At 44.7% G+C, this 26,014-nt stretch overlaps 1 protein-coding gene across 2 annotated transcripts in view; it reads right to left on the bottom strand.

Annotated features, from left to right (window-relative positions):
* The window catches only part of RYK (receptor like tyrosine kinase), a 54,832-nt gene extending 29,054 nt beyond the window's left edge, over window positions 1-25,778 (bottom strand). For both annotated transcript variants that reach the window (XM_039696934.1, XM_039696935.1), the window contains exons 1-6: window positions 25,587-25,778; window positions 8,401-8,522; window positions 6,603-6,702; window positions 6,151-6,285; window positions 4,524-4,580; window positions 3,761-3,905 (exon numbers count right to left, since the gene is read on the bottom strand). In XM_039696934.1, coding sequence (XP_039552868.1) covers window positions 3,761-3,905; window positions 4,524-4,580; window positions 6,151-6,285; window positions 6,603-6,666 — 401 coding nt within the window. In that variant the 5' untranslated portion in view covers window positions 6,667-6,702; window positions 8,401-8,522; window positions 25,587-25,778. The remainder of the gene's footprint in view (window positions 1-3,760; window positions 3,906-4,523; window positions 4,581-6,150; window positions 6,286-6,602; window positions 6,703-8,400; window positions 8,523-25,586) is intronic.
* Between the last annotated feature and the right edge of the window lie 236 nt (window positions 25,779-26,014).

The raw sequence follows: 26,014 nt of genomic DNA, 5'->3' as shown, positions 1-26,014 counted from the left end.
GAAACAACATTGCAACAACATCACTGATTGCCACTCCAACACATTCCAAATTAAGCTGTCGAGGTCAAAACCAGGAGAGTTTCCAGGCAAGACTCTAAAAGAGGAGAGTTTTTGAAGTCGCTCACACATGAGAATGTATTTCAGGTGACTCAAAAATCTTGGCACTAAGCATGAAGAGCTTCCTTCTATTTGCTTTCCAGAACTTGCTCTATCTTCTGGTACTTCTCCCCACTTTTAAATAATCAAAGCGACAAAACATTCCTTGCCAGAACCACCCTGTCATAACAAGAACACTGTTACATCCCAGGAAAGATCTGCACACTTTTCTCTCATGGCAATGATGTCCCACTCAGACAAGGGCTCTGTTTCACTACCTGTTGACCCTTCCAGCACACCTAAAATGTGCTTTTGGAGATGCTTTCTTTGGGCAGAAGTATCAGGGATCCACAGAGTATTCATGAAACACGTAAAACACAGCCTAAACCACAACTGGTTCACTTCTGCCTTATTTTCGTAGTCAAAACCCTACAAAAAGGGCTGTTGCAGCTGTAATGGACCAAAACTCCTGTAAGCAGGTCAGATGCCAGGGCCAGAAGCTTTTTTGTAGTTGTCCCTCTCCAAACACACACAGATGTCCCAACCTTTGATACAACTTGAAGTGTGTTTTCCACTGCTGACTGTATTGGGAGGACAAAGAAGGAAACTGGTTTGGGATACAACCTCTGCTCTGCCAAATAATCAACATTTAAGCATTCTTGGCTGCAGCTGAGCACTGGCCAAGCAGGGCCAGCCACCCCTGTAGGACTGTCAGACATGGCTGGTGATGCCCTCCAGGACAACTGCTACCTTTGAAGCCAGGCTTCCTTTAAAAAACAGAAATCCAAGTCCATTCTTCCCCATTACAGCACAACCATGGATGAACCCACTGAATTTTTTCTTTGGAACAGAATCTACTGAATCTCACAATACAAACTTACTCATTTATAGCTGGCCTCAATTTCCCCCTGGAACTTTTTTTTTTTTTACAATTATTCCCACTTCCAGGTGCAGGCTTCCAGCACAGAATTTAGCAGGAGCCTAAAAACCACAGATGCTGGTCTAGTTCCTCCCCTTTCACTTCCTTCAGAGTTTTTGAATTAATATTCTTTGGTGCTGGCAACTTATTACTGCTTATTTGAACTGTTCCCACTATTGCATCCACAGGCTGCCCCAGTATGATCCACTCTGCAGCGAGCTCCCCAGGAAGGAGAGTCTTGGCATGGTCACCACATCAAACACCAAGGCACAACTTGCATTTCCTTTTCTTGCTCTGGCTGGAAACTCCTTTTGTAACTTGATCACCCACTAGCCCTGTGGATTCCTTTGGCTGGAGGCAAGTGTGAGGAAGGAATTATTCCTTTAATGCCTGTTGCAAGATTGAAAAACTCTTTTGGGTTGGCTTCATTCTGGTTTTTAGGTTTAACTCACTTCCTGAGCTTCCTCACTTGCATATTCTGTCAGCTATTTGAACGATGCCTTCTTGCTTTAATGACTCCCATTATCCTGCTGTTAAACCATGCCAGCTTTCCTTGGCACTTTTCCAGTGCCTTTGCTGTGAGGTTTGAAGCATTTGCTGTGGACTTCCAATACAATGCTCCTAAATAATCCATGTGCAGCCTGTAAACTCGGCTTGAGCTTCCAGTTAACAACCCTCCTCGGTTTTATTTAGTTCTGGGGGTTGAAATTAAGAGCACCGGTGGGTTTTCCAGGCTCTGTTGCTCCTGGGAGGTCGTTAACCCTAATGACATTGTCATATTCCATTCAGGAACCTTTTACAGTTTGAGATTATTATTCACAACCAAATCAGAAATTCTTGCTTCCCTCGGTGAGTTTGTTCCAAGCAAACCCCACAGCTCCTGATTTTCAGGCACATTTTGCTCCTGCTACACCTTTGCTCTGGCACTGCATGAGCAACAGCTTTTACACAGCAGCACATCCAGGCAAGACGTCTTCAGGCTCAAAAATAAGTCATCACATGGTGCTTGAAGAGCTAAACCCCAGGAGCTGCACAAACTTCATAAAATCATACTGAAGATCATCTCATTCCAATCTACTTCCACAGACAGGGAAAGCCCCCTGGATTTATCAGTAGGATATACAGGGATTCAGAGCAAATTATTTACATCTACAAACCACAAAGGACTAACATTAGATAGATTTTTAGTTTTATCTCCACAGAAAGTCAGTTGGTTTTTTAGGTTTTTACCTTGTATCTCCACAGAAATCCAGTGCAATAAAGTACAGGGGAGGACATCTGATCCCACTGCTGGGCTGGGCACCTCAACACCTCACTATCCCACACTATGAATGGAATATTCTTCCTTTCTGAATTAAAGCAAGCTGCACATCCTTTAACACCTTCAGCTGATTAAAACCCCTCCATCAGACAAGCAGGCAAAAAGGAATTGAGAAAGGCTGACAAGTTCATTTTGTTGCAATAGAGAAACCACAACTGCTCAATGCAGTGGCACTGCCAAAGCCACATGGGCTGGGGACGCCAGGGGAGGGAAGGGCAGGAAGAAAACTGAAAGGAACAGATGAATGGATAAGGAGGAGGATGAAAAGATAAAACTACTCCATGAGGCTGCAGGCAGCACAGAAGCAGTTCAAGACATCCTTTAGTTCAAGATATCCTTTCACAGGGGTGACCACCCACAGGCTGTTTTGCAAAGGATCCAGTTTCACACTGCCTGCTCCTGAACAGTTGTATCTGATGCAGGCTGTTCACACAGCCTCAGTCCACCTGCTTTTCCAGCCTCCCTTCTCCTTGGTGTTTAATCCCCCCTCCAATGCCCTTGGACTCATGTTACAACTTCATTTTCCATGCATGTGCTATGTTTTTTTTCTGGATTGGAAATATATTTGAGAGAGTCCAACACTGCCAGTTTTATAACCATGCAGTTGTAATATTCAGACTGTACCCTAAGGCTGAACTGAATACTGGAAAATCTATCAAAGTAGGGAATATTAAAATTCAGTCTCCTGCAGGTGTCAGTAAAACCCAAATGTTTTCATTCAATCATGTAAAAGCATGGAATGGTTTGGGTGGGATGGGACCTTAAAGCCCATCCAATTCCACCCCTGCCATGAGGACACCTTCCACTAGCCCAGGTTGCTCCAAGCCTGTCCAGCCTGGCCTTGGACACTTCCAGGGATCCAGAGGCAGCCACAGCTTTTCTGGGCACCCTGTGCCACGGCCTCCCCACCCTCCCAGGGAAGAATTTCTTCCCAATATCCCACCTAAGGTAAAATAAATGTAAAAACTCTCTGGAAGTGGAACACCATTCCCCCTTCTCTTGGCACTCCAGGCCCTTATCCAGGAGAGCCTTTAGGCACTGAAAGGGGCTCTAAGGTCTCCCTGGAATCTTCTCTTCTCCAATATGAACACCCCATCTCTCCCAGCCTGCCTTTCCAGTGAGCCCAAGTCAATTTTTCCTTCAACCCTGACAATCCCTGCCGATCTGATTCTGTCTGAATCTTTCCACTCCACACAAATATTCTGGCAAAACCTGAAGAACCCTTGCACCTCATAAGCAGCAGAGCACCTGCAACTGCTGCCTTTCTGCAGCACAGCTCTCACCACAGCCCCACACAGGCAGTATCTGCTACAGCTTGCTATCCAGAGCAGAAATTGCAAACTACCACAGAGTTTTGAGACTGAGCTCCCACTAATCTGAGTAAATATGCCCCAAAACCACACTGGGAAAGCTTGAGCACATACCTGTCATCCAACTCTATCCTCTTCATGCTGTGGAGGTGCAAGACAGCCAGGATTATTGCCACCAGGAATATCACAGCACAGCACACACCCACGCTGATGTAGAACACCCGGGTTGAAGTGGTGGGAGCTGCATTTACAGGATCGACTGCAAAAGATGTGCAAAGTTACTGAACCCTTCTCAAAAAGGAGAAAAACCAACAAAAAAACCCAAAGAAACAACATTGGCAAACTGAGGGGCTGGAGGAAGGGAGAGGCAGCAGCCTCAGCCATCCCAAATGTTCTGTAAGGTATCCTGGAGAACTGCCCTGAAAGAGACAGTGGGAGGTAAAGAGAGCACTGAGCACTCATTCTCACTGCTTTCCAACAGCATTTTGGCAAAAACACTCCCATTTTGGGTATTATGGAGCCACAATCAGCCAATGATATTTCCAGCTAGAAGAGGAGGAAAGGAAACTACCTCATTCTATTCCTTCAATAGTGATAAATTGAAACAGCAAACCAGACAGGTCCTAAGGTCAAGAAAACAGATCAGTCATGTACAGAAACCAGAGCCCCTAAGATGTGATACAAAACTCGTAACAAGACTTGGAATAGGGATTTTTCTCTTCACCAGTTAAAACAATTAATTAATAAAACCTCACTGCAATACTGGGTATAGTACAGACCACCTAGGGACTGTTATCATAAGGAAAGCTGTGGAATCAAAGCACATAAGAAGTTTTTCAGTTTTTAAACCCCAATTAGTACATTCAGGATTACTTACAGATAGCCTTGCTGCTGTTTTTATCAGCTGTTGGAGATTTGATTTCTGGTTCAAGCTCTAAAGAGATGAGAGAAAGCTATGTTGGAGTACATTTATTACTGCAGCCCTTCACATTGCCTCGTGTATGGAAAAACAGATCTGCTTTTCCAAAGGGAAGAGCTGATTCAAAAACTACACTAATCCCTGTATTTCCATTTAACCTTGCACACCCCCTTCCTGCTCTCAGTTGTGTCCAACACAGCACAGCCCCTTCCTACTCCTTGTTAAGCCAGGGCAGCTTAGGAAAAAGTAATCCAAGGGAGTGAAAAATCAAAGAGTTTTTCTTCTTTTATCCCTTTTTTTGAACTTGAGGAGGAGCTATCATGAATGCCCTGAGCAAAACCACTAGCAAGTTTCTGCATATTCCTAACTTATGCATTAAATTCAATCAGAAACTTCCATATGCTCTACACCCATCAACACACACCAAACAAAGCCATTTTTTTTGTTTTTATGAACCTGCATAAATGAGACCTCTTTAAGGAGCACTTCTGATGGCTCAGGCAGTGGCTCAGTGAACTGTGGGTGCTTCTGGAAAGCTCCATCACACATCCACAGCTCAGTGAGCTGTGAATGGCTCAGCAGGGCTGACTTCCCCCACTTGGAGTATTTGAAAAAATACCAAGGAAAACATGAAATAAAGGTAAAAATATCAACATTATCAGCCCAGACCTCCATTTTACTAGAAGGAGATGTACTTTGAATTCAGAATGCTCTTCCTGAAGCCTAATGCAATGAGTATCCCAATATTATGTGCTACAAGGCATGGCTGACTCTTCCATCCACACCTTCCCCCATCTCATCCTTTGATATTTATACTCAAGAAAAGTGATCAACCCTTCTTTGGAAAGACAGATACTGTCCTCAAAGGCTCCAGGTAAGCTGAACAGAGGCAGGAGGAGCATACAAAGACAGAGGTGGCAATCCCCAAATACTGCCTAAGAGTGGGACACCACAAGCATTTTTAAGGAAGGCACAGCTCCTGGGATTGTCCAAAATAATCTTCTTCTGATGCCTATAAGAATACTAGAAAATCCTAGGAAAATTTTAGAAAGCAACAGTGGTAAGCAGGAACAATCCAAGAATAAATTATGCTTGCAGATTCCCAAGTGGTAACACAGAAGAGTCAATTAATGATTTCCAAAATCTGGATTATTTCTCAGGATCATTTTGTACTCCACATCTAACAGACTAACACCTCCTACACTCACTAAACAGCCAATTTTATCACAATTTATAAACTAAGTAGATTTTCTTGGTAATTTTTAGAACAATTTGAATTCTCAGAATGTGGCAGTTTTGAGGGAACTGTTTTCTTCTTTCCAAACAGGAAATGTTTTTTGCTACATATCTATTAAAAGGTCAATCAGTGCAGTGGAACTCTTGGGGAAAGTTGTTCATTCACCAGCTTCTGCTTTAACCAAAAGTCCTCACTCCTCTCTGAAAGGCAGGATTTTACCTGGTTTCTTCCAACCTTCCCCAAAATTCACTGTGTTACTCCTGTGCTGGATCATACACCATCCCACTCCCTTTTCCTATCATCCTTAAACAGTAAAAACTTTAAAATATCCGCAAATTAATCTCTTACTCTTGTAGCACATTTTCCTTCGTTTGAAATTTAAAACTGTGATGTTTTTTGAGGAATTTATTGTTAAGTTGAGCTGCATCAGAATAGTGACGTCGGAGTCGAGTCTGCCGGTGCAGGAGAGTTCAACACGGAACACTGTGAACACAACACAGGGGTTACAGGGGACTGGGACATGCTCAGACTCTCAGATAACAATTAAATAAGGGCCTTTTGAGATTATGTTTATGAAGCACATTACAGACATCATAAATTATTACATTATAAAGAATTTGATATTAAGAAATGTTATTTTAGTCTTCACGCCTCATCACTTCAGCTATTAGAGCAATAAGGGACATGGATTTTAAATTAATTTTTGTCAATTTTATTAAGTGTTCACAGAGCACTAAAACTGCATTTGTGGCTAAATGATCATTATTCATCCTTGAGCTGGATATGGGTGGGGAGTTTACCTGAGAGGGTGCGAGGAACTTCTCCTTGTAGAGAAATGTTGGCCTGGGGCAGAGCCATAGCCATGGGATCATGGACCTGAAATCCCAGTTTATACTCAACCTGTATCAACAGATGGGAGAGAGAGAAAACACATCAGAAATCTGTCTTGGAGTATAAAGAAATGCAACATCCCTTTTCATAATTCTTCTTGGAAATAAAAAAACATACATTATTTTCAAGGAGTGCTGGTGATTTTAGGCATCCATATTCCAAGTTTCTTATGTGACATTTTAGTATCAAGACTTTTGTGACAGTTCAAATGAAGAAAGCCAAAACAGAAGCTACTCTTGAAATCATACCTTAAAATCTGAGGCAGAATTCAGAATGCTCATATTAAAAAAAAAAAATCCCCCACAAACCAAAGTATCACTCGATGATACTTTTAAACTTACTTGTTCAAAAGTCAGTTAGTTAAAGCTACTAGAAATCAACAAATTCCCCCTCCCACAGTCAGTTTAACAAACAAAATTGCTTAGATATAGTTTATTCAACTACAGTCAAGATTTTGTTTCCACTTAAGAAGCTGACTCTGCAAACATTCATTCAAAAAAAAGTACAGGACCTACTCTAAGTCATAAGGTCCTCTTGGAAATTCATCCTACCCATGCACTCTCAGCTGAATTAATTTGTTTGACTTTGTCCCAATAGTTTTTCCCCCTTTATAAAACATAATATGGTTCATTTCTGATATCAATTCATTTTTCAGTCAAGACACCAAGGGAAGAGCCACAACTCCACTTCTGAGCTCCTCCAAGTCACACTACACCAAGTTAGAGAGGAAGATGCTGAGGGATGGAACCCAAGGAATGGGAAGCTCCAAAATTCCTCCTCAGAATTCACAGCCAGGCCCAAGGAAACACAAGGCAGGGCCAGCAATTCAGGGAGCCTCGGCTGAAGCTGTGACAAGGGAGCTCCTCTCAAATGACAAGTGACTCAACTGTCACTGTGCATGTGGAATATGGCATCAGGGCTGGCTGGCATTCAACCCAAATGTCAGGGCCAAAAGTCACTCCTCTTAACAAGTTACACCTCAAAGGGAAGAACAGGGGCAGGAGGAATCTTCAGGACCTGCACTGGTGGAGCTGTTTAATACCACTGCTCCAGCTGCAGCCTTTCCTACTTAAGGGCAGAAGAACAACCATCACTCAAGTTTAAAAGAACAGAATGAACATCTGGCAGAGACTAAACAGATCATTTCATACATGAAGATAAATTGTTAAGTAACTGGAAATGTTTCAGAATGTAAGAGCATACGCAATCTCTCTGACAGCTGCTGCTGCATGCTCCAGGCACGGTGATTAAGTGACATAAAAAGCCTTTCCATTTAATCAGGGATCAGTAATAACATACTGGATGCTGCTTTTATAGGCTCTCCTTGTCTCCAAGCATATGTTTCTAGAAATCTCTACAACAATTGCTCTGCCTATGATTTCCAGAGGTTTCAATTCATGGCTGCCCTTCGGTGTGTCCAATGCACCAAGGGAAGAGATTCCACAGCCAATGGCTTGTAAGCATACATGGACCTTGCCAGGAGCAAGAAGTATAAAATACTTTGAAATAACTCCTTCAACTTTCCAAAATAAGGAACAGCTTGGATGTATGCCATCTTAACTTATTGCCTGCAGTCACATAAGTATTTTGCACCTTGCATATGCTAATTTTTGCAAAGAAAAAAGCCATTAAATGATAGCAGTGGGTATTCACCAAGCAGAACAGCTCATGTCTCAAGTACCCAGAGCAGAAGTCATGCCTGCTCACCTTGGATTTGGCATGCCAGGTGAAGTGGAGATTGTTGGTCTCGCTGGGTATCAGGAGATTGAAGGACAAGGCATAGTGATTAACCACGTCATTCCTCACGTAAGACAACTCTGCATCCAGACCTGTAAGAAGAAAGAGAAAAGTAAGACAGGGTAGAACAGGACCAAACACATTGGAACAAGCAACTTTCAGGACCAGCAGCTCCACTTATATCTGCATGTTTAAGCAAACACTTCCTCCAGTCCATAAATTCCAAGGCAGGTTTGCAGACCAAGGCTCACAGCCTGCAGCTCTCACAGAGCACTCCCAAGGCTTGGAGAGCAATCACTTCAGAGAGGAGCCACAGCCTAAGGAACAGGTAAAAGCTGGAATGTAATGGAAGGAAACACAGCTTTTCACACAAACATCCAGGAGAGTCATTACAGGCTCTCCTGAACATGCTTCTGGGAATCAAGGCTTGTTTTATTTACAACTGTGCTCAAAGCAAACTCCTCTGGATTATCAGTCAGTTAATCATAGGTAATTCCTTCTGGAATAGCTCATTTCTTGAGCCCGAGACACCTAGGCAGTATGGAATTAGCTTCAAGGTAATTAGATCACAGAAACACAGAATGGTTTGGATTTAAAGCCTCTACCATGGCCAGGGACATCTTCCACTAGCCCAGCTTGCTGCAAGCCCCATCCAACCTGGCCTTGGACATTTCCAGGGATCCAAGGGCAGCCACAGCTTCTCTGGGCACCCTGTCCCAGGCCTAACCACCCTCACAGGGAACACTTTCTTCCTAATATCTAACCTATATCTCTGTTTTATAGCTCAAAGCCATTCCCCCTTGTCCTATCACTGTCTGCTTGTGTAAAAAGCCAGTCCTCCTCATACAGAGTGAGAGGTGACATTTGTACACCCAGCAACACCAACATTTTGTGTCAACCCTTTGCTCTTTGAGCATTTAAGTACACCTAGAGACCTGAAAGCCCCACAAAACTACTCATGTCAGGGCACTAAGGTGCATTTCCCTCCACAAGACACAGCCTGTGATATTACAAACACTGCAGCTGCTGTTACTTTTTGTGGCACACGATCCAAGGCCACGCTGAACACAGGGCAGGACCCTGCAGCTTGCCCTGGGTGTCAATAGCAATTAGTGGTAGGGTAAGCACTGCTTCCCTGCAGGGGGAAAATTAATCCCAGCTCCACATCCTCAGGACAAAACCACACTGGATTTGCAGCCAGTACCATTTGGCCTTGTCTCATACAGCTCATCCTCCAGTGCTCCCAGTTAAATGCTATCAAGGCTCTTGGACATGCCAGGAGGGCAATGGGGTAAATCAGACATTGAATATTCCACACTGAGAGAACAGAGCTCAGACAGTCACAGTACAAATGGGAATGGAGATAGCAGATTCTGGGATGCCTCCTCAAGCCAGCCTAAAGAGGGCTTTTAAAATACAGGGAGATATTTTTCAAAGTGAGACAGTGACATGACAAAGGGGAATGGTTTTAAACTAAAAGAGGAGAGATTTAGATGGGATTTAGGAAGAAACTCTTCCCAGTAAGGGTGGCAAGGCCCTGGCACAGGGTGCCCAGAGAAGCTGTGGCTGCCCCAACCCTGCAAGTGTTCCAGGCCAGGCTGGATGGGGTTTGGAGCAACCTGGGACAGTGGAAAGTGTCCTTACCCATGGCAGGGGGTGAAACTGGATGAGCTTTTCCAACCTAAACCATTCTGTGATTCCATTAATTATTATTTTTATGGCTGGAAAGTTAAAAATATTGGAGAGGCTGTGACTTCAAGATGACAGCATTTAAGGCATCCTGAAATAATTTCAAGAATCCAGGGAGAATCATGAAAGGCTGGGTTTTCTTAAGAAATTAAGGAAAAATAAATCCAAGCTAACCATTGAACTGTGTAGATAAGCTGCATTTGAGGAAAGGGAGCATCAGCTCAAGAGAAGTAATTCCTCCTGTTTAGTGCAAAAACTGGGTTCAGATCAGTACAAAGTGACATTTTCTCTTATTTCAGAACTTGATTTAGTCCACTTTGTTTCCACAAGGTACAAAAATGCAGACAAGATATTCCTCTTCATTCTAATTGCTGTTAACCACTTTCATTCCCTGCAGGCTCATCAGGGTCCCAAAACTTAACAAAAACCCCACAGTTTAATCAAAGGTACTGGGGGTGGTGAAGGAATGAACACCAAAGACTGGATGCACAAAAGGAATTAAGATAATGCAGTAATCCCAGGGAGAAATGATCTCACATGAGATGTTGAGCAGAAAAAGGTGCAGGTGCTGCTCTAAGTGTTTAATGTAAACAGCCTGAGACAGTCCTTGCACACACAGTCCCTATTTGCACTTAAAAATAAATGGGAAATGCAGAAACATATCCACCAGCAAAACAGGGAGGAGGGGGAAGCCCACTCAGCCCCAGAAACAAAACTAAATTTTGAAAACACATAAAAGCAACAGCAAACTTCAAAAATCCCTGCCTGGATAATTTTTACATGTCTACATGTTTCTACTTGAAACCCAACTCAGAGTAAGCAAACACAGGAGTGTGGAGAAGAGCTCACAACTATCAGACACTTGGCATTAGATCCAATCAAGACAGGAAGGTGTAAAGGCAGAACCTTCATTCAAATGAACACCATTAAGTACAAATAGTTTTAAAAATTAGGGAAACAATGTGAAACAATGCAATTGGAACAAGGAAGGAATAAAAAAAAGTTTCTCTTGTTGATAAATGGTCCCAGAGACCAGAGGTTCACAGAAACATTTCAGAATTTCAGGATAATCCTTGATTTAATGGAAACTTTGTAGAGAAACTGGTCATTGTAATCAAATGGGTAAACAGCAATAAAATTGCCTATTGCAAAACCCAGCTTTATAAGGAAACATAAAATGCAATCCTAAGTGAAGCTGTCAGAAGTATCTTGATGTGCAATATCATCCAAAGGTGTACAAAACCAAGATGCCCTACAGAAAAATCAAACCTCTAAGCTTTAATAGTTGTACAACACTGAGTAATTTCCTTTTATAGGACACCAGTGTTTTGTGCCTGTACTGCCACAAAAAGCTCCACACCAACAGGAGACACTAATTATATGAATTTCACAAGGGAAATGTCAGAGCTGCATGAGCATCAATGCTGTCTTGTATTCAAAATATTATGCTTCAAGACTGGCATAGAAAAATAATTCCAGAGGTTTTGTACTACAAGTCTGAATTCGTAAAAAAAGGCAGGACATTGTCTGGCTCAGAGTCCTGTTCCCATCAGAGAGCTAAAGAAACTGCCTAGCGAAGGATTCAAACCAAATGACACAGTGACACTTCAGCAGCAGATCCTCTGTGCTTCCAGTGTTCATGGGTCACAAACTTCAGGAAGCTCCTCAAAAAGGCTGGAGTGGGACCTTTTAGAAGGGGCTGGAGTGCCAGGACAAGGGGGAATGGCTTCCCACTGCCAGAGGGCAGGGTTAGATGGGATATTGGGAAGGAATTCCCTGTGAGGGTGGTGGGGCTGTGGCACAGTGTCCTAAGGCCAGGCTGGATGAGGCTTGGAGCACCCTGAGCTAGTGCAACAGCGTCTCTGCCCATGGCAAGGGATGGGACTGGATGGGCTTTAAGGTCCCTTCCAACCTCAACCTTTCCAAGATTCTGTGATTAAACTCACAGGCAGTATCTCCCAATTCCTTCTCACAAGACAGTTTTTCTCCTAGGAATCTGGGTCAATGTTTTCTCCAAGCCTGGAAACTGATGGATACACCCTGGGAAATGTCAGTGTTTCAATGCTGTACAGCAATCCCTTTTAAGCTTATCAATGATTAAAACATTTCCCCTCTAGAACATCTTTTCCCATCAGTGAACTCAGACAAAATTACAAAATTCCTTTTCCCACGCACAGCTAAGAACCAGGGTCCTCCCCAGACAAGCAAACTCCCATCTCCCCACCTCCCATCTACCACAGGACAGATCTGCTTCCAGGCCATCCTTCCATTTCTAATTTTTCATCCCCTCACTACCTCCCCAACTCAATCCTGAATTCCCCAAGCACTATCTTTATAATTTATCTCAATCAGGCCAGCAAAACACACAGAACTTTGCAGCTGAACCTGCCAGTGAGAAAAAGCCCCAGCCTGTGCTGCAGGCAGGCAGCCAGGCAGGCAAGTGTGTTCTGCAGCCACAGGGGAGCCCAGGGCCCATCCCGGGAGCTGCACCACATTCCAGCCCTAGGGGAAGGCACTGGGAAGGTACAGCCAGGTCAGGAATCCCACAGGGCACTGCAGAGAACAGCAGGGAGAGCCACAGCCGTGGTTCAGTGATGGGGTGTGGGATCCGAGTCCCACCATGACAGCTGAACTCACAACTGCTCTGATTCTGCATTTCCCCCTTTTCCTTCAACTTGCAAACATACACATGCCTGAAAACATTCCTTATTTAAGCCTTCAGCAAGCCAAGTGCAAGGAGTCAAGCTGGTACTATGCAGGGAGAGAAAACAAGCAGGAACACTCCTCAGTGAGTTTAACTGCCCTGGATTAGTGAGGATGCCCAGGAGCATCCCACGTGGAGGGTGAGACTGCAGCAGCACTAAGATGGAGCTTACACAAAAACAGTCCTGTCACTTCATCAGATACTGTAAGGTTTTTCCAAAGCATGCTTTGGACATAGGCAGCTTAGAAAAATGGCATCAAATGAAGCAGGTCACTGCCAATATACAGCCTAAAGTAGAGATCTCAATGTCTCACTTTTTTAGTGAAAAGCTCTTCCAAACTCAGCAGCAGCATAAGATGCACCAGCTGAGGTAGCGGGCTGAAGAGGAAAAGAATTCCAGTTTCTCAGTTATTTCAAATTTCAGGAATGCTCAGTAAACTACTAAACCTAAAACCTCGTTACTGGTGCACAAGGGGAAGGAAATGAGAAGTGAGAAAAATGTCATTCGGCAAGATGCTGGGTTCCTCTCAAGGTGCTCAATTCTTCCTTTGCACTACGTAGGGCAAATCCAAGATGGATTTAATGTTTTGAGTTCTAAATGGAATAATAAAAGGAGAAAACAGGTGGCTCTAGGAGGAAAACACAGATGCAATACAAACAGCTACAGGAAATGGGCAGCTCCTCAATAATTTTCTAGGCAAAGTGGCGAAACATAAAGGGGTGGAGAGCCTTACAAAGAAATATCACAAAATGCAGAGGAGGAAAAGCAGCTTCTGTTGGTTTTAGCAGAATATTGGTGATCAATGCTGACCAGTTTGAAAAGCTGGGCTGCAGCTTTGCTTTGGCAAAGCTCCCTAAACAAGTCCATATGCAGGCAAGGCACAGCACTGAAGGATCTGGTTTCTCCTTACTTGGACTTGACTAACCTACACTAACACACATGAAATCAGTTCAGAGCAATGCTCTGCTGGATTTGAGGCAAAACCACCAACCTTTTACCCAGGCAACCTCTAAATCTTGTTATTAACTTTCCCATCTTTGGACTTTGAGCACAGACTTGAAAGAATGAATTAAAGTTAAGGCAAACAAAAAAGGTAAATTTAAGCAGCAGCACAGAGAAAGTCTGTCATTCTTTGCACTGTTTAACATAACAAAGCATCTGAAGAAGCTCAGAAAGGAAGGGAAGAGGCCAACTTTCATTCTTAGGTGCCAAGGATGCTGGGCAGCCCTTGTGTTCATGACAAAATTGAATCGTGTCAGTCTAGCAGCATAACAAAACACTTATATTTAAAAAATGTCATTGTGCAAATCCAGTCTAGTTTCAACTCTTTTTTTTTTTATTTTTAGCACAATATTCAAAAGAAACTTGCCTCTGCCACCATGGGAAAATTGGTTTTTATTTTTATGAAGCAAATCTCTCCTGCAACAGGCACCAGTACTAACACATTCTTCTTAAAGATGACAGCAGTGCTTAGGAGTCTCTTAACTGGGGTTACACTTCATTACTAAATCACTTCATACCTCCATAACACAATTCTGGTAGATTTTGTCTTAAATGGGGAGATATAAAATGAGTGCGCAATGCAAGAGTTTCCTATTGTTTTTGCTGCTTTGCAAAAAGCAGCATTTCATTAAAAGCAGTCTGGTAACAATAGCTGACAATTATCTGTCCAGTGCCTCCCCAGCAGAGAAATGAGTGAAATTAGGGGTTGTTTTCTTAATGCTCTAGTCTGTAATTTAAAAGTGTTTCTTCATCAGCAGCTGAGAAATCTTTGCAATGTGACATCAAACCACCACAGCCCACCCAGAGCAGAGCCACTCCAGATCCTGACTCACAGCCACTGAAACCAATTAAAGGCAAGATTTACCCAGTTCAGTGAGTTATGATCTTTGTATAAATATTTTATTGGTTCTATTATGTACTCCAGAGAATGAGGCCTCTGCTCCTGAGCTGCTCATCTGGGTCAGTGCTCTGGCCACAGCAGAAGTTTCCATGCCAGGATGAACACTCATGTGAGACAGTACAAACCCCAAGTTCAACACCACCCCCTCCCAAGGCTGCTCATCCCACTCCATAAACACACTGCACAACTCACCTTCCTGAAAAAGACAGCTTCTCTTTACTTCAATTTTCCTTTCATTTAAAATGCACCCTAAGTCTGAAACACTGACTTTAAATGCTAAACTTTGCTGGTTTTGCAGCAGATTTTATAAATGTCCACTGGAAAATACAGCCCAAACACAAGGAAATGTGACTGCAGAATTAAAAATCAGCTCTTGACTACTGAAACTTGGTTTTTCTTTTTATTTCTTTTTTTACAGGGTAGAAAGAACACGTTCCCAGAGCAAGTCTTATTAGTTTGAATGTACTTAATTAATTCAACAATCAGCTTGCCCAGGGCTGAAACTACAGCTGGGAGCTCAAAGACACAAGGAAAAAAATGCAAACTGATCCACATGGATCGATTTAGTTTAGAAAATAGCAAACTCCTGGGAATGCAATACTAAGACTCTGAAAATATTGACACACAAAACTACTTCCATCATATTTGTGCATATCCAGTGTATACAACAACAAAGTGAACTTTGCTTTAATAAAACAAGTAACTGACCACAGCCTTCCACCTGCATTTTTACTTAAGCTTTCCACAAAGCTACAGTCTGTCACTTAGAGCTGTTGGTCAGGATTTTGGGCTGAAATACTTGTTTTTAAACACCTTACACACTGGGAGTCTGGGGAAAAAATGACTGATGAAAAACAAAACAGGGCAAAACCAAGTTAAACCTTCAGCAACATGGGGATGATGAAGCAGCAGCATTTCAGTCTCCTAACACAGGCACCACGGACTGTCAAAGGGTGGTGATCAGTGTCAACCAAAAGACAAAGCAGCAGCACAAACCCAGCAATACTCACACCTCTGCAAGCTCACCCAACTCCCAGGAGCAGCAGAGGGAACATGGGCTGTGGTTATTTGTTGCCTGGGCAGAGTTAACTTCTCATGAGCTGGAAGGGGAATACAACGTGCAAGGCATTCAATTTGAGGAAATACCCAACATAACTTCAAGGCAATTAATGCACCCTTGAAAAGCAACCAAGACTCCCCGGCAGGAAATCTTAGCAGGAAGCTTCCCAACATGCAGCAAATGGGAGAAAAACTCTCAGCTGAGAGCTCTCATTAAGTCCTTGTGAATCTTCACAGGCAGTTCACCCCCAATTCACCTCACTGATACTGTTAAATACAATTTGCAAATTCAACACCCCAGGCAAATGGGATTTTTTTCCACTGAAAGGCCTTTTGGAAAGGCAGAGGGAGGACTTCTTCACTTCCACAGGAAGAAGCTCCCCTAGGAGATGCCACCTGCTGAAGTACAATCAATATTTAACTCCATTCATACTAAATAGAAGATATTTATTGCTCCTAGAAGCCACCTGCTTACCCTTTATTTGTCTCTGAACAGCAACAACTACATTTCAACCACCTGCTTGGTCTTCTCTCCTTCATTTACAGAAAAAAAATCTCCACTTTTCTGCTAGGTAGGATATAAAGATCCCTGTAGAAATAGTTAAATAACCCTTCCTAACTGGGGAGGGAGGAAAAACCCAAACCAAAACCCTGCATCTCACCTCAGAGCAAAATGCAAGTGGACTCACCTGAGAACACCTTTGTAAATGAAATTCTGCCAATGCAGGAAAAAAAAAAGAAAACCTAGAAAACTCACCAAAACATCAGCCACGTTGCTGTTAACAGGCAGGATGGTGCACAAGTTACCTGAAGCACGGATTCCAAAGGAAAAATGCAGCAGAGATGCACAAAATGGATACTTGAAGGCACAGGAAAATTAGTGGCAAGGACCTCCACAGAGGGTAAGGGGAAATGGGACAAGTAGGAATAGGAATGGCACAGATACAGGGCTGGAAGTAACTGAAAGGAAATTCAGTAATACAAAAAATAAATCTAACTATGGGACAACATAAAAGAACTTTATTCTTCTGTGTACTTTTGAAATAAAAATTTAACAGAGCATGGCTATTCCAGTAATGAGTACCTGACAGAGTACAAATAAATTTAACATTAATTAGGAAGAACAGACACAGACACACCTCCTCCTTCAGTGCATCATGTGGGAAATGGATTTATAGAAAATTTTTTAAAGTTTGATAGAAGGTTCATAGAGCTTGTATTTGTATGTACATTTTGAGATAAGAAATGTTGATTTAGAGATGTTATGGAACAAGATAGACATTGTTGAGAGGGAAACAGAATTAGAAGGAAGTTTGAAAAGGTGGTTTTGTAAAAAAGATTAGATATTTTAGAGAAATAGAACTATGAAAGATATTGTAGTAGGATTTATGAGAGATAATTTTAGATGATTGATTTTAAGGTATTTATAGTATAGTGTGATAAAAGTTGATAGGTTAAGAAATGTTTATAGTGTATTGTAATTAAGAAATAGTTGGTTTTTTATTGTAATGGTGTGAATTGTAATATTTGTATTGTTTAAATTTGTATACGAGACTGAAAATAGAACAAAAGTTTTTAAAACACAAAAAAAACCACTTCAGATTCCTTGAAGTCTGTACTCCTGGTTCTGTTCCTGACAGGATTGCTGAAGGGATAATGGACTGTCCAATCTTTTGAGATGCTTTGAACACTTTCATCAGAGTGACACTGATTGTTTAACACAAAACCAAGCTCTAAACAAACTAAGCCAGGTCTGTTTACTCCTGTGGCCATCTCTAAACTTACAGAGCCTAGTATTTTTTTCTTTTATTAGGAATTACTCTGCAAAGCCATCAACTTATTTCATGAAGGCCCAAACAGATTGGAGGGGATAACCATCATTAGTTTATCAGCCTGCTCTAGCTTTCCAAGCCTCCCAAGCAGCAACTCCCATGCCTGTGCTCCCACTCTGCTCTTTCCCAAGCAGCGTGCTGAAATCAATATAGTGGTTAATTTAATTACAGCTATTCAACACCCAGTAAGTGGCAGGGAAATTCTAAAGCATCACATTAGCTTCATGCTGCTGCTTCTGCTCCCAGCTCTCCGGAGCAGTCAGTGCAAATATGTGAGTTATCCGCTTGAAAGAAGGACAAAGGCAGCGATGGAAGAGGAATAATGCCTTTGAAGCCTCTGCCATCGCGCCCTTTGTGCCACCACAAGGCATTTGCAGAGAGTGTTAGCATTCATCCCGACATGGGAGCTGCTGGTGCTGCTGCCATTCCGGGGGAAAAAGGGAAAAGAACTCAATTCACCCGGCACAACTCGTTAAATGCACTTCAGCCTGTACTCCCTGCTCTCATGGCTGAGAGCTTGAGTACGATTCAATCCTGCACATTAAAGTACAGAGGAGTAACTCTGACTTAACACCCATCACTGCAAGGGAAGTAGGAGCCTCTGTGATATTCCAGTCTGGATAGTTTCAGGTAGGAATTAGTCATCAAGTCATTTCACTACAGCTCAGCACAACTATGAATCAACACATTTGGAATTTGTCTCATTAATTCAGCTTTTCCAGTATTCAAACACAACTCTGAATAGCAGAAGGAGAGGAGAAAAACACAAGACTTGATCCTTTAAAATACCCAGAGTGTACAGTACAGCTCCCACTCTCAGGAAAACACCACCCTGGGATTTTTCGTGCCTGTGAACATGATCCCTATCTCCTGTATTTCCCTCTGTGCAGGTGGTGTTTAGCAGCAGTTTCAGTCCCTGCCTTCCTCTCAGTATCCTGAGCCTTTCTTGCTGGCTTTTCTCATGCATGCAGGGAGCTGTGCCTCCATTTCCTCTCTTTCGTTTCCATTCTGTCTGTGCACTGGAGGGAGAAAGAGACCAAACAATCAGCAGTGATAAATAGGATGCTGCCAAACAGAATGCAGGTGTAAAGTCACAGGAGTGAGGAACGCAGCTTCGGGAATTTTCCCCCTCACCACCACCAGGACAGCCTTCAGAGGTCAGGTTTCTTCCAAGTCCCTGACACACAAATGTTACAAGAGCCACAAACATTTATCACTAGACAGACCTTGGCCTCTGGGGAGCTGAAATGGCTGTTTCCTCCCAGGCCTGAGCACAGACAGAGCTGCACAAGGCTCTGGCGTGCCCTGCCCTTGCAGTCCCGCCTGAACACAAGTTTCCAGAAGGAAAGAGCCTTCTCCAGGCAGGATTCAGAGAGAGCCCCCAGCACTGTAAATCCCAACACATCAGCTGATGTGGTAAAGCAGGATTCAGAAATCAACCACCCACCCCAGCAATGCTGAGCAGATCACACACACAAGGACTGAAGTATATTTCAGACTTCAGCCCTCGTGGCACCACAAAATATGGTTTCAAAGCCATTCTAATCCAGACCAGAGGCTGCCTTGTCTAGGAGGAAGGCCTTCCAGTGGCTATTTCAAGCTTCTAGAAGTTTATTCTTCTGCAGGTTTGCAAGCATTACCAATATTGCAGTGGATTATACAATTTCACACATCCCCAAAGAAATGGCAGGGCACTGTTATTAGAAGTGTGCAAGCTAAAGGGGAGGCAACAGAATGGAAAGGGACAGAAGAGCCACAACTGCAGCTCGTTCTCAGAAGCCTCAATACGGATCTGAACCATGGCACTGGGTCAGTCAGACACACAGACACCCAGGCACAATGGGAGGCTCCAGAAGGAACACAGGTCAATCAGACACCCAGGCACAATGGGAGGCTCCAGAAGGAACACAGGTAAATCAGACAGACAGACAGACACCCAGGCACAATGGGAGGCTCCAGAAGGAACACAGGCTGCTGCAGGGAACTTGTCACGACCTGCTGCTGCACAGCCCTGAACATGGGCCTTCCCCAGCCCCACAGGTCCAGAGCAGGCTGGGTACAACCCACCCACAATCCCAAACCCACTGGTTACTGCAGACCCATCACAGACTGTCAGAGGGCTAAAGGGTTTTACAGAGCAAGGTAACAGAATTGTTACCCTACTAACAGCACTTGCCCTTCACTGGATATATCAGGATATTTTCAGCAGTTCAGTTTTGTTTCAGTGTGTGGTGTCTGCTGGGATTACAAGTACACTTTCCATCCAGGTGTGCACCTACGTAAATCTTCCCTTTCTATCGGTGCCACAAAGTGGGATTTTGTACTCCTGCAAGACAGGCATGTGGAACACTGAAAAACTACAGCCTGCAAAAAGCTTCTGTTGTTCAAAGCCAAGCACTTAAAAAGTTATGAAATGAAGATTTCAGAACACATATACAAGAGAACCTGACCTTGAACTGTAACTCTTGTACCACACACATCAGCTTCTACACCCTGGGGTACTCAAACATCTGCTCCTTGGGGGGCATCTCCTTCACCCTCCTGTAGCCTTACAGGCTCTTTGCTGCATTTTTTCCAGTACCTGTGAGTTCCCCAACTCCCATGGGAAATGATCTTGGGTGCTGAGAGCACAGCACTGACTGGCTGGTGGTGCTCCAGGCTGTGATTCTGTCCAAGGCAGGCTGAATGGGATTTTTACAAGGCCCTGAAGCTTTTCAAGAACCACAAAGAACACACACTTTCAGCTCCATTTCATAACAATCAGGCAACAAAGGAACAAGAGGATTTCCAGCCACTATAGACGCTGTGCAAGTACCATAAAGCACTTTTGATGGGAACTCCTGTCTGCGGCCAACTCCCAAAACAATGACATCAACAGAGATGTTTCACAGTGTAAAATGAAGACAATTAACATCATCTGCTGCAATAAGATGATGCTTAGACTCCATTTCAAACATACCAAATTGCATTTGGCCTGTAATTTCCCAGGACTCTGCTCAGCCCTGGTGAAGGCACGCCTGGAGCACTGGGCTTCCCAGGAGAAGAGCCACAGAGCTGCAAGAGAGGGTTCAGTGAAGGACCACAAAGAGAATTAAAGGAGCTGCAACACCTCTGCCATGAGAAGACTGAGAAAGCTGGAGCTGTTCAGCCTGCAGGAGAGCTGGCTCAGGGGGATCTCATCAATGTATATAAATATTCAAAGATGTGTGCAGAGAGGATGGAAGCAGGTTCTTCCCACCAGTGCCCAGTGAGAAGAGCAAAAATCAGACACAAACTGAAACAAAGGAGGGTCTGCCTGAAGAGCAAGAAAAACTCATACAGTGAGGGTGACTGAGCACTGGCACAGGCTGCCCACAGAGGTGGTGAAGTCTCTGAGATATTCAAAAGCTCCTGGATGTGGCACTGGACAAGCAGCTCTGGGTGGCCCAGCTTGAGCAAGGGGTGGGACCAGATGACCTCCAGAGGTCCCTGCCAACCTCAACCACCCTGTGAGTCACCACCTCAATTTACAAACCAAACAAACAAGCCTCTGCTGTAATAGATTTTGCATCAATGTTGCATCTTGCAGCCAGACAGCTCATTTTAGTAAACAGCACAATGGCTTTTAATGAAATTCTAGAACACATAAGTACAAGTCACATAAGTGAAATTAATTCAACTTTGTAATTGAGCGAGTGCAAATATAAAACTAACAACAGACAGCATTCAGTGATTGCTCAGAAGAAACTAGGCCAGAGAACACTAAATTTGGAAACTCAATGTAAACATTGTAGGACTTCTGACTTTAAAATTCCCCTGCAATTCTAATTCAGCGCCCCCCCCCGTACACATGCATGATGATAGCCCCTAGTTACACAATAATGTGGTGGTATTTTCCTCCCATGGGACTAAAGTCTCAGTTAACATCCAGACCAGACTCCTAAAAAGATCCAGAGCCATGTGACAGGAGGGCTATCCACAAGACCAATTTCACAGCTGAAAGGCACGTACTCTCCAAAAAAATCCCTGCAGGGACAGAAAGGGCTGTCCTCACTGCTTAAGCACCTTATTGCTGCCATGAATGCTGCAAAGGAACAGCGTGCAATGCCAGGAGAGCTGCTTAAGCCAAGTTTTCACAGGCAGCTATTGATTCTGAATCAGAGGGCAGAACCTGTGAGGCTGAGCTCAGAACTGCTGGGAACTCACAATCAAGGTCTAAGAGATACACCAGGAATGTACAAAAGTGCCAAAAAACACCGTGTTCTGAAACAGACTAGATCCAATCCTTAATTATTAAAGTGAGCTATCTAATAATGAGTATTTTCCACCTTATTCTCTAAACCTTAGATTGGTACCAGCAAAACAGGGATACACCAGCCTTCACATCCCAGAATCCTGTGAAAAGCAGAACAATGGAGCATTTCAACAAGAGGCAAACACCACATTCTGACTTCATGGGAAAACTGGAATGAAAGCCACTAAATCAAGTAGAGATCTCCGGCTCAGTAACTCATCACTAACTTCACACCACCTGCATGTTCAGCACCACAGGGCAGCCACTGGAAGAGGGGACAGGATCAGGTGGTGCTCTCACACCTGTTCAGTCACTAAGTAGGACTAACAAAACTTTCTTCAGGTCTAAGCACAGGCCAGAAAAGGTTCTCCAGATGAACCAGCTCTAAAAAGCTACAGATGATGGAGCCAAGAGAGTTCACAGACATCCATCCATAAAATGGTTGTGGTGCTGTGGATGTCTCTCCCCAAAAAGCAGCACTTCCCTTGCTCCTGCCCAACTCCCCCTCACCCTGTACCTCATCACCATTGTCACCCTGACACCTCTGCCTCCTGCTGCCATCGCTGGAATTACCTCAGCCAAGCTCCCTCAGCTTACTCCTTCCTGCTCCATCCCCTCTAGTGCGGAATCCTGTCTGGTGTGAGTGGAATCTGACACATTCAACTATGTGAAAACCACAGATTATTTTTCCCAAAGGCTTGCAGTCTGGATGGCTGGGAATATTTTCCATGGGAATGGCAAGAGACATTTCTGACAGAGACACCATATGCCTGCCATATAGCAAGCCCTGCTTTCAGACCCTGAGAATTCCACAGTTTTTCGAAATAAAAATCTACCTCACACAACAAGACAAGCCAGTTTCCTCTAGTTTTCTTCTACATAAAGTCCTGAAGACTACAAAACAATTCCTCCTAAGGCAGACACATGGTCAGAATTCCACAGCCCGCCGGTGGAAATCTGGCGTGAGCACACAGGAAAGGAGCAGGCAGTTTTCACTGTAAATCACTGGATCTGTCCTTCCTCCGTGCCACAAAGAGCAGCAGCCACAAATAATCTGCAGCAAGTTCCTATTTCACTTACAAGAGCCACAACATGATTAAAACACAAGCCATGGTTCTGCAAGACACCCGACCCTGGGTTTGGGGAAAGCAGCAGCACCAGACACTCCAGTGAACCGTGTCAGCCTGGCTGATGGAGAGACCACATGGGGATATGGCCCCACAGTTTCCACCAGACCCGGGGATGCTCCAGCTCTGCATCACTGTCTGTGGCTGATTCAGCAGCCACATGTGGGCTTACATTTATTCCTAATCAAATTTGTCACCTAAAGATGAATAGAGGTGATATTTAGAAGCATGAAAACAGCATGGGCTGCAGTAACTGTAGTAATTCCATGTAACATTTGGCTTTATGAGCAGAAAATCTGAGTTTCTGTTCAGCCACAGCAAGACAGTAGCAGAGACGAGATTGTTTAGAGACAAAAGGTGAAAGAATCCAGTTTCTATTAGCAGCTTCACTGAACTTAACACTTCACTTCACAAGCAACCTCATTTTCCTCTCCCCCGTGACTGACTATCCCAGCATCTGCTAACCCACAGCTTTTCTCAGGGAAGCTCCAGAAGCTGAACCCCCTCACTGCTCTTTGCAAGTTCACACATCAGTATGAGACCTTAAACCATGAACTTGATTGTATGTAAATCCCAAGCAGGTACTACAAAATGGAACATATGAAAAGCTGGGTTTGTTTTCAGCATCATGAACGCCTGGAATAAAACTGTCTGTCCCTCTGGATTTTGTTCTGCCAAAAGAATACCTGAAGTTATTGATAAACTGGCCTGTGTCTAAATGCCTCCTTAAACTACACCTCACCTACAGCCAAGAGCACACCCCTAAAATTAAATCTGCTTATGCCAACAACAGTTTAGATCATGGAAGTTTAGTTTGCAACAGATTTCCAGTGATATGAACCCCACTAACTGAAGGAAGTCCCAGTTTACCTCCACATTAGATTCCAATTTATCCAGGTCTCTGGGGTCACAGAGGCAGAACAGATCATTCATGTCAGATACTAAAAGTGATATAAAGCAGCTACAGACAGCTGAGCAGTAAGTGCCTTCAGCTAGGTAGTAACAGACACCCAGAAGCGAGGCTAGAGGAAGAAATTGAGCTTAAAAAATAGTAACAGCACATCTTGCCTGCTACATCAGTAGCAACTGATTGCTACTCATGATGAATAATTATGCCAGTGGGCCACAGAACCCTGAACAAACCCAACTAACAGAGATTCCAGGCACTAGACAGGGGAGAGCTCAAACTTTACCATTCAGTACTCCTAATAATAACTACTTCTTTAGAATCCCAGCTCAGCAGCAAGCCAGACTTTTTCACCCTCTATCTGTACAGGAGCATCTGGCAGCAAGCACGTGCCACACACAAATGACAACAGCAGGATGCTGATCACCAGGGCAAACCATGAGGCAAAAATGTTTACAGTGTTCTTCAGTGCCCAGATCCCCTGACCTGGGTCAGCTGTGCGCTCACAGAGTGCAAATTAACTGGAGATATTTTTATTTTGTCCATTTGACGCAAATAAAGTCTTGCACTGCCAGTTTTCCAGCTTGCAGAGATACAGGGCACTTGGGAAAAACAAATCACCGGGGACACCAACAGATTTGTTTTGAGACTCCAGCCACCAACTCTAAACAAGAGCCTATGGAAGCCAAAGCCTACAGAAAACAAATCTTTGTTTAAGTCAGCCTCTCCAAGCACAGAACTCCTGTGAAAGCCTTCCACAGCGGGCCAGATGGGGGACTTCAGGAACTGCCTCCAAGTCCTTGCGCAGCAATTGTCAGCCTGCCTAGAAATTAAGATTCCTTTCACACACACACCCAATTATTGCCAGGTCTCCTCTCTGCCCCCTGCATGTCGCTTGCCTGGCTAATTAAATCATGGGCCTGAGCTCACCTCTTCCAGGGCTTATCCTGCTCCCACAGGACACCATGCCTGGTTGCTCCAATCTGGGGAGCCCCTCACCATAAGGGTGAAGCCTTTTCTTCCCCTAACCACACACACACAAAGCAGCACAGAGACCCCTTTGACTCGTTCATTCTCACCATGACCCCAGTCCTACAAAACCCACAGATCCCTGAGATCACCCATCCCCACCCTAGTGCCATAGTTTTCCATCCTCTCCTGAGCTCCATCCTCCTCTGCACCCCCAAATCAGCATCCCACAGACATCCCCCATCTCCTGGACCCCCCAGCAAGCCCCTGGTCCTGCTGACACGCACCATCCCCACCCCAGTGCCTCAGCCCCCCATCCCTCCGAGCCCCAGCTCCTTCATCCCCACCCACAGAACCCACACAAACCTCTGGATTCACCCACTCCCATCCCAGACCCACAGACCCCCATCCTCTCATGGGCTGGAGGTCCTTCATCCGCACTCACAGCCTCTCCACCCTCCCCAGCATCCGAGATCTGTTTCCCTCCTAACACTCCCACAGACACCCCAATTCCCTCCTGGACCCTACAGCCACCTCCGGACCACCTCCATCATTCCCAGCCCAGCCCCCTATCCTTTTCCAGCCCCCCAAACTTCCACCCGGGCCCGCAGAACTCCCCTCAGCCGCTCCTCCGCGGCCGGACTCGCCCCACCTCAGCCCCGCACGGCCCCCGGGCCCCGGGCCGCACTCACCGATCAGCTGCCGCACCTCCTCCTCGCTCAGGTAGATGCTGAGGCTGGGCCCGGGGCCGCTGGGGGGCCAGTCCGGGGCATGCGGGCCGGGCTGGCCCTGGACGCCGGCGGGCAGCAGCACCAGCAGCAGCAGCGGCGGCAGCAGCAGCAGGCGGAGGAGATGGCGGCGCGGGCCCCGCACCCGCCGGCCCCGCCGCGAACAAGAGGATTNCCCGCCCCGCGCACGCGCCGCTCCCGCCGCCGCGGGCGGCCCCTCGGCGCGGGCGGGAGGGGCGGGATCCCCCTCACGGCTCTTCCCGCCTCTTCCCGCATCCCGCCCGGCGCCGGGAGGAAGAGGAGGAGGGAGAGCATCCCCGCTTTCTGCCTAGCGCCGCTCACAGAACGGCAAAATCGCTGAAGTCGGAGACGACTTCGGAGACCATCAGGGC

This window comes from Passer montanus, unplaced genomic scaffold (genome assembly GCF_014805655.1).
Source record: "Passer montanus isolate IOZ18808 unplaced genomic scaffold, ASM1480565v1 scaffold115, whole genome shotgun sequence".
Taxonomy (NCBI): domain Eukaryota; kingdom Metazoa; phylum Chordata; class Aves; order Passeriformes; family Passeridae; genus Passer; species Passer montanus.
Note: the sequence above shows the minus strand (reverse complement) of the source record. Positions and strands in the feature narration are given on the sequence as shown.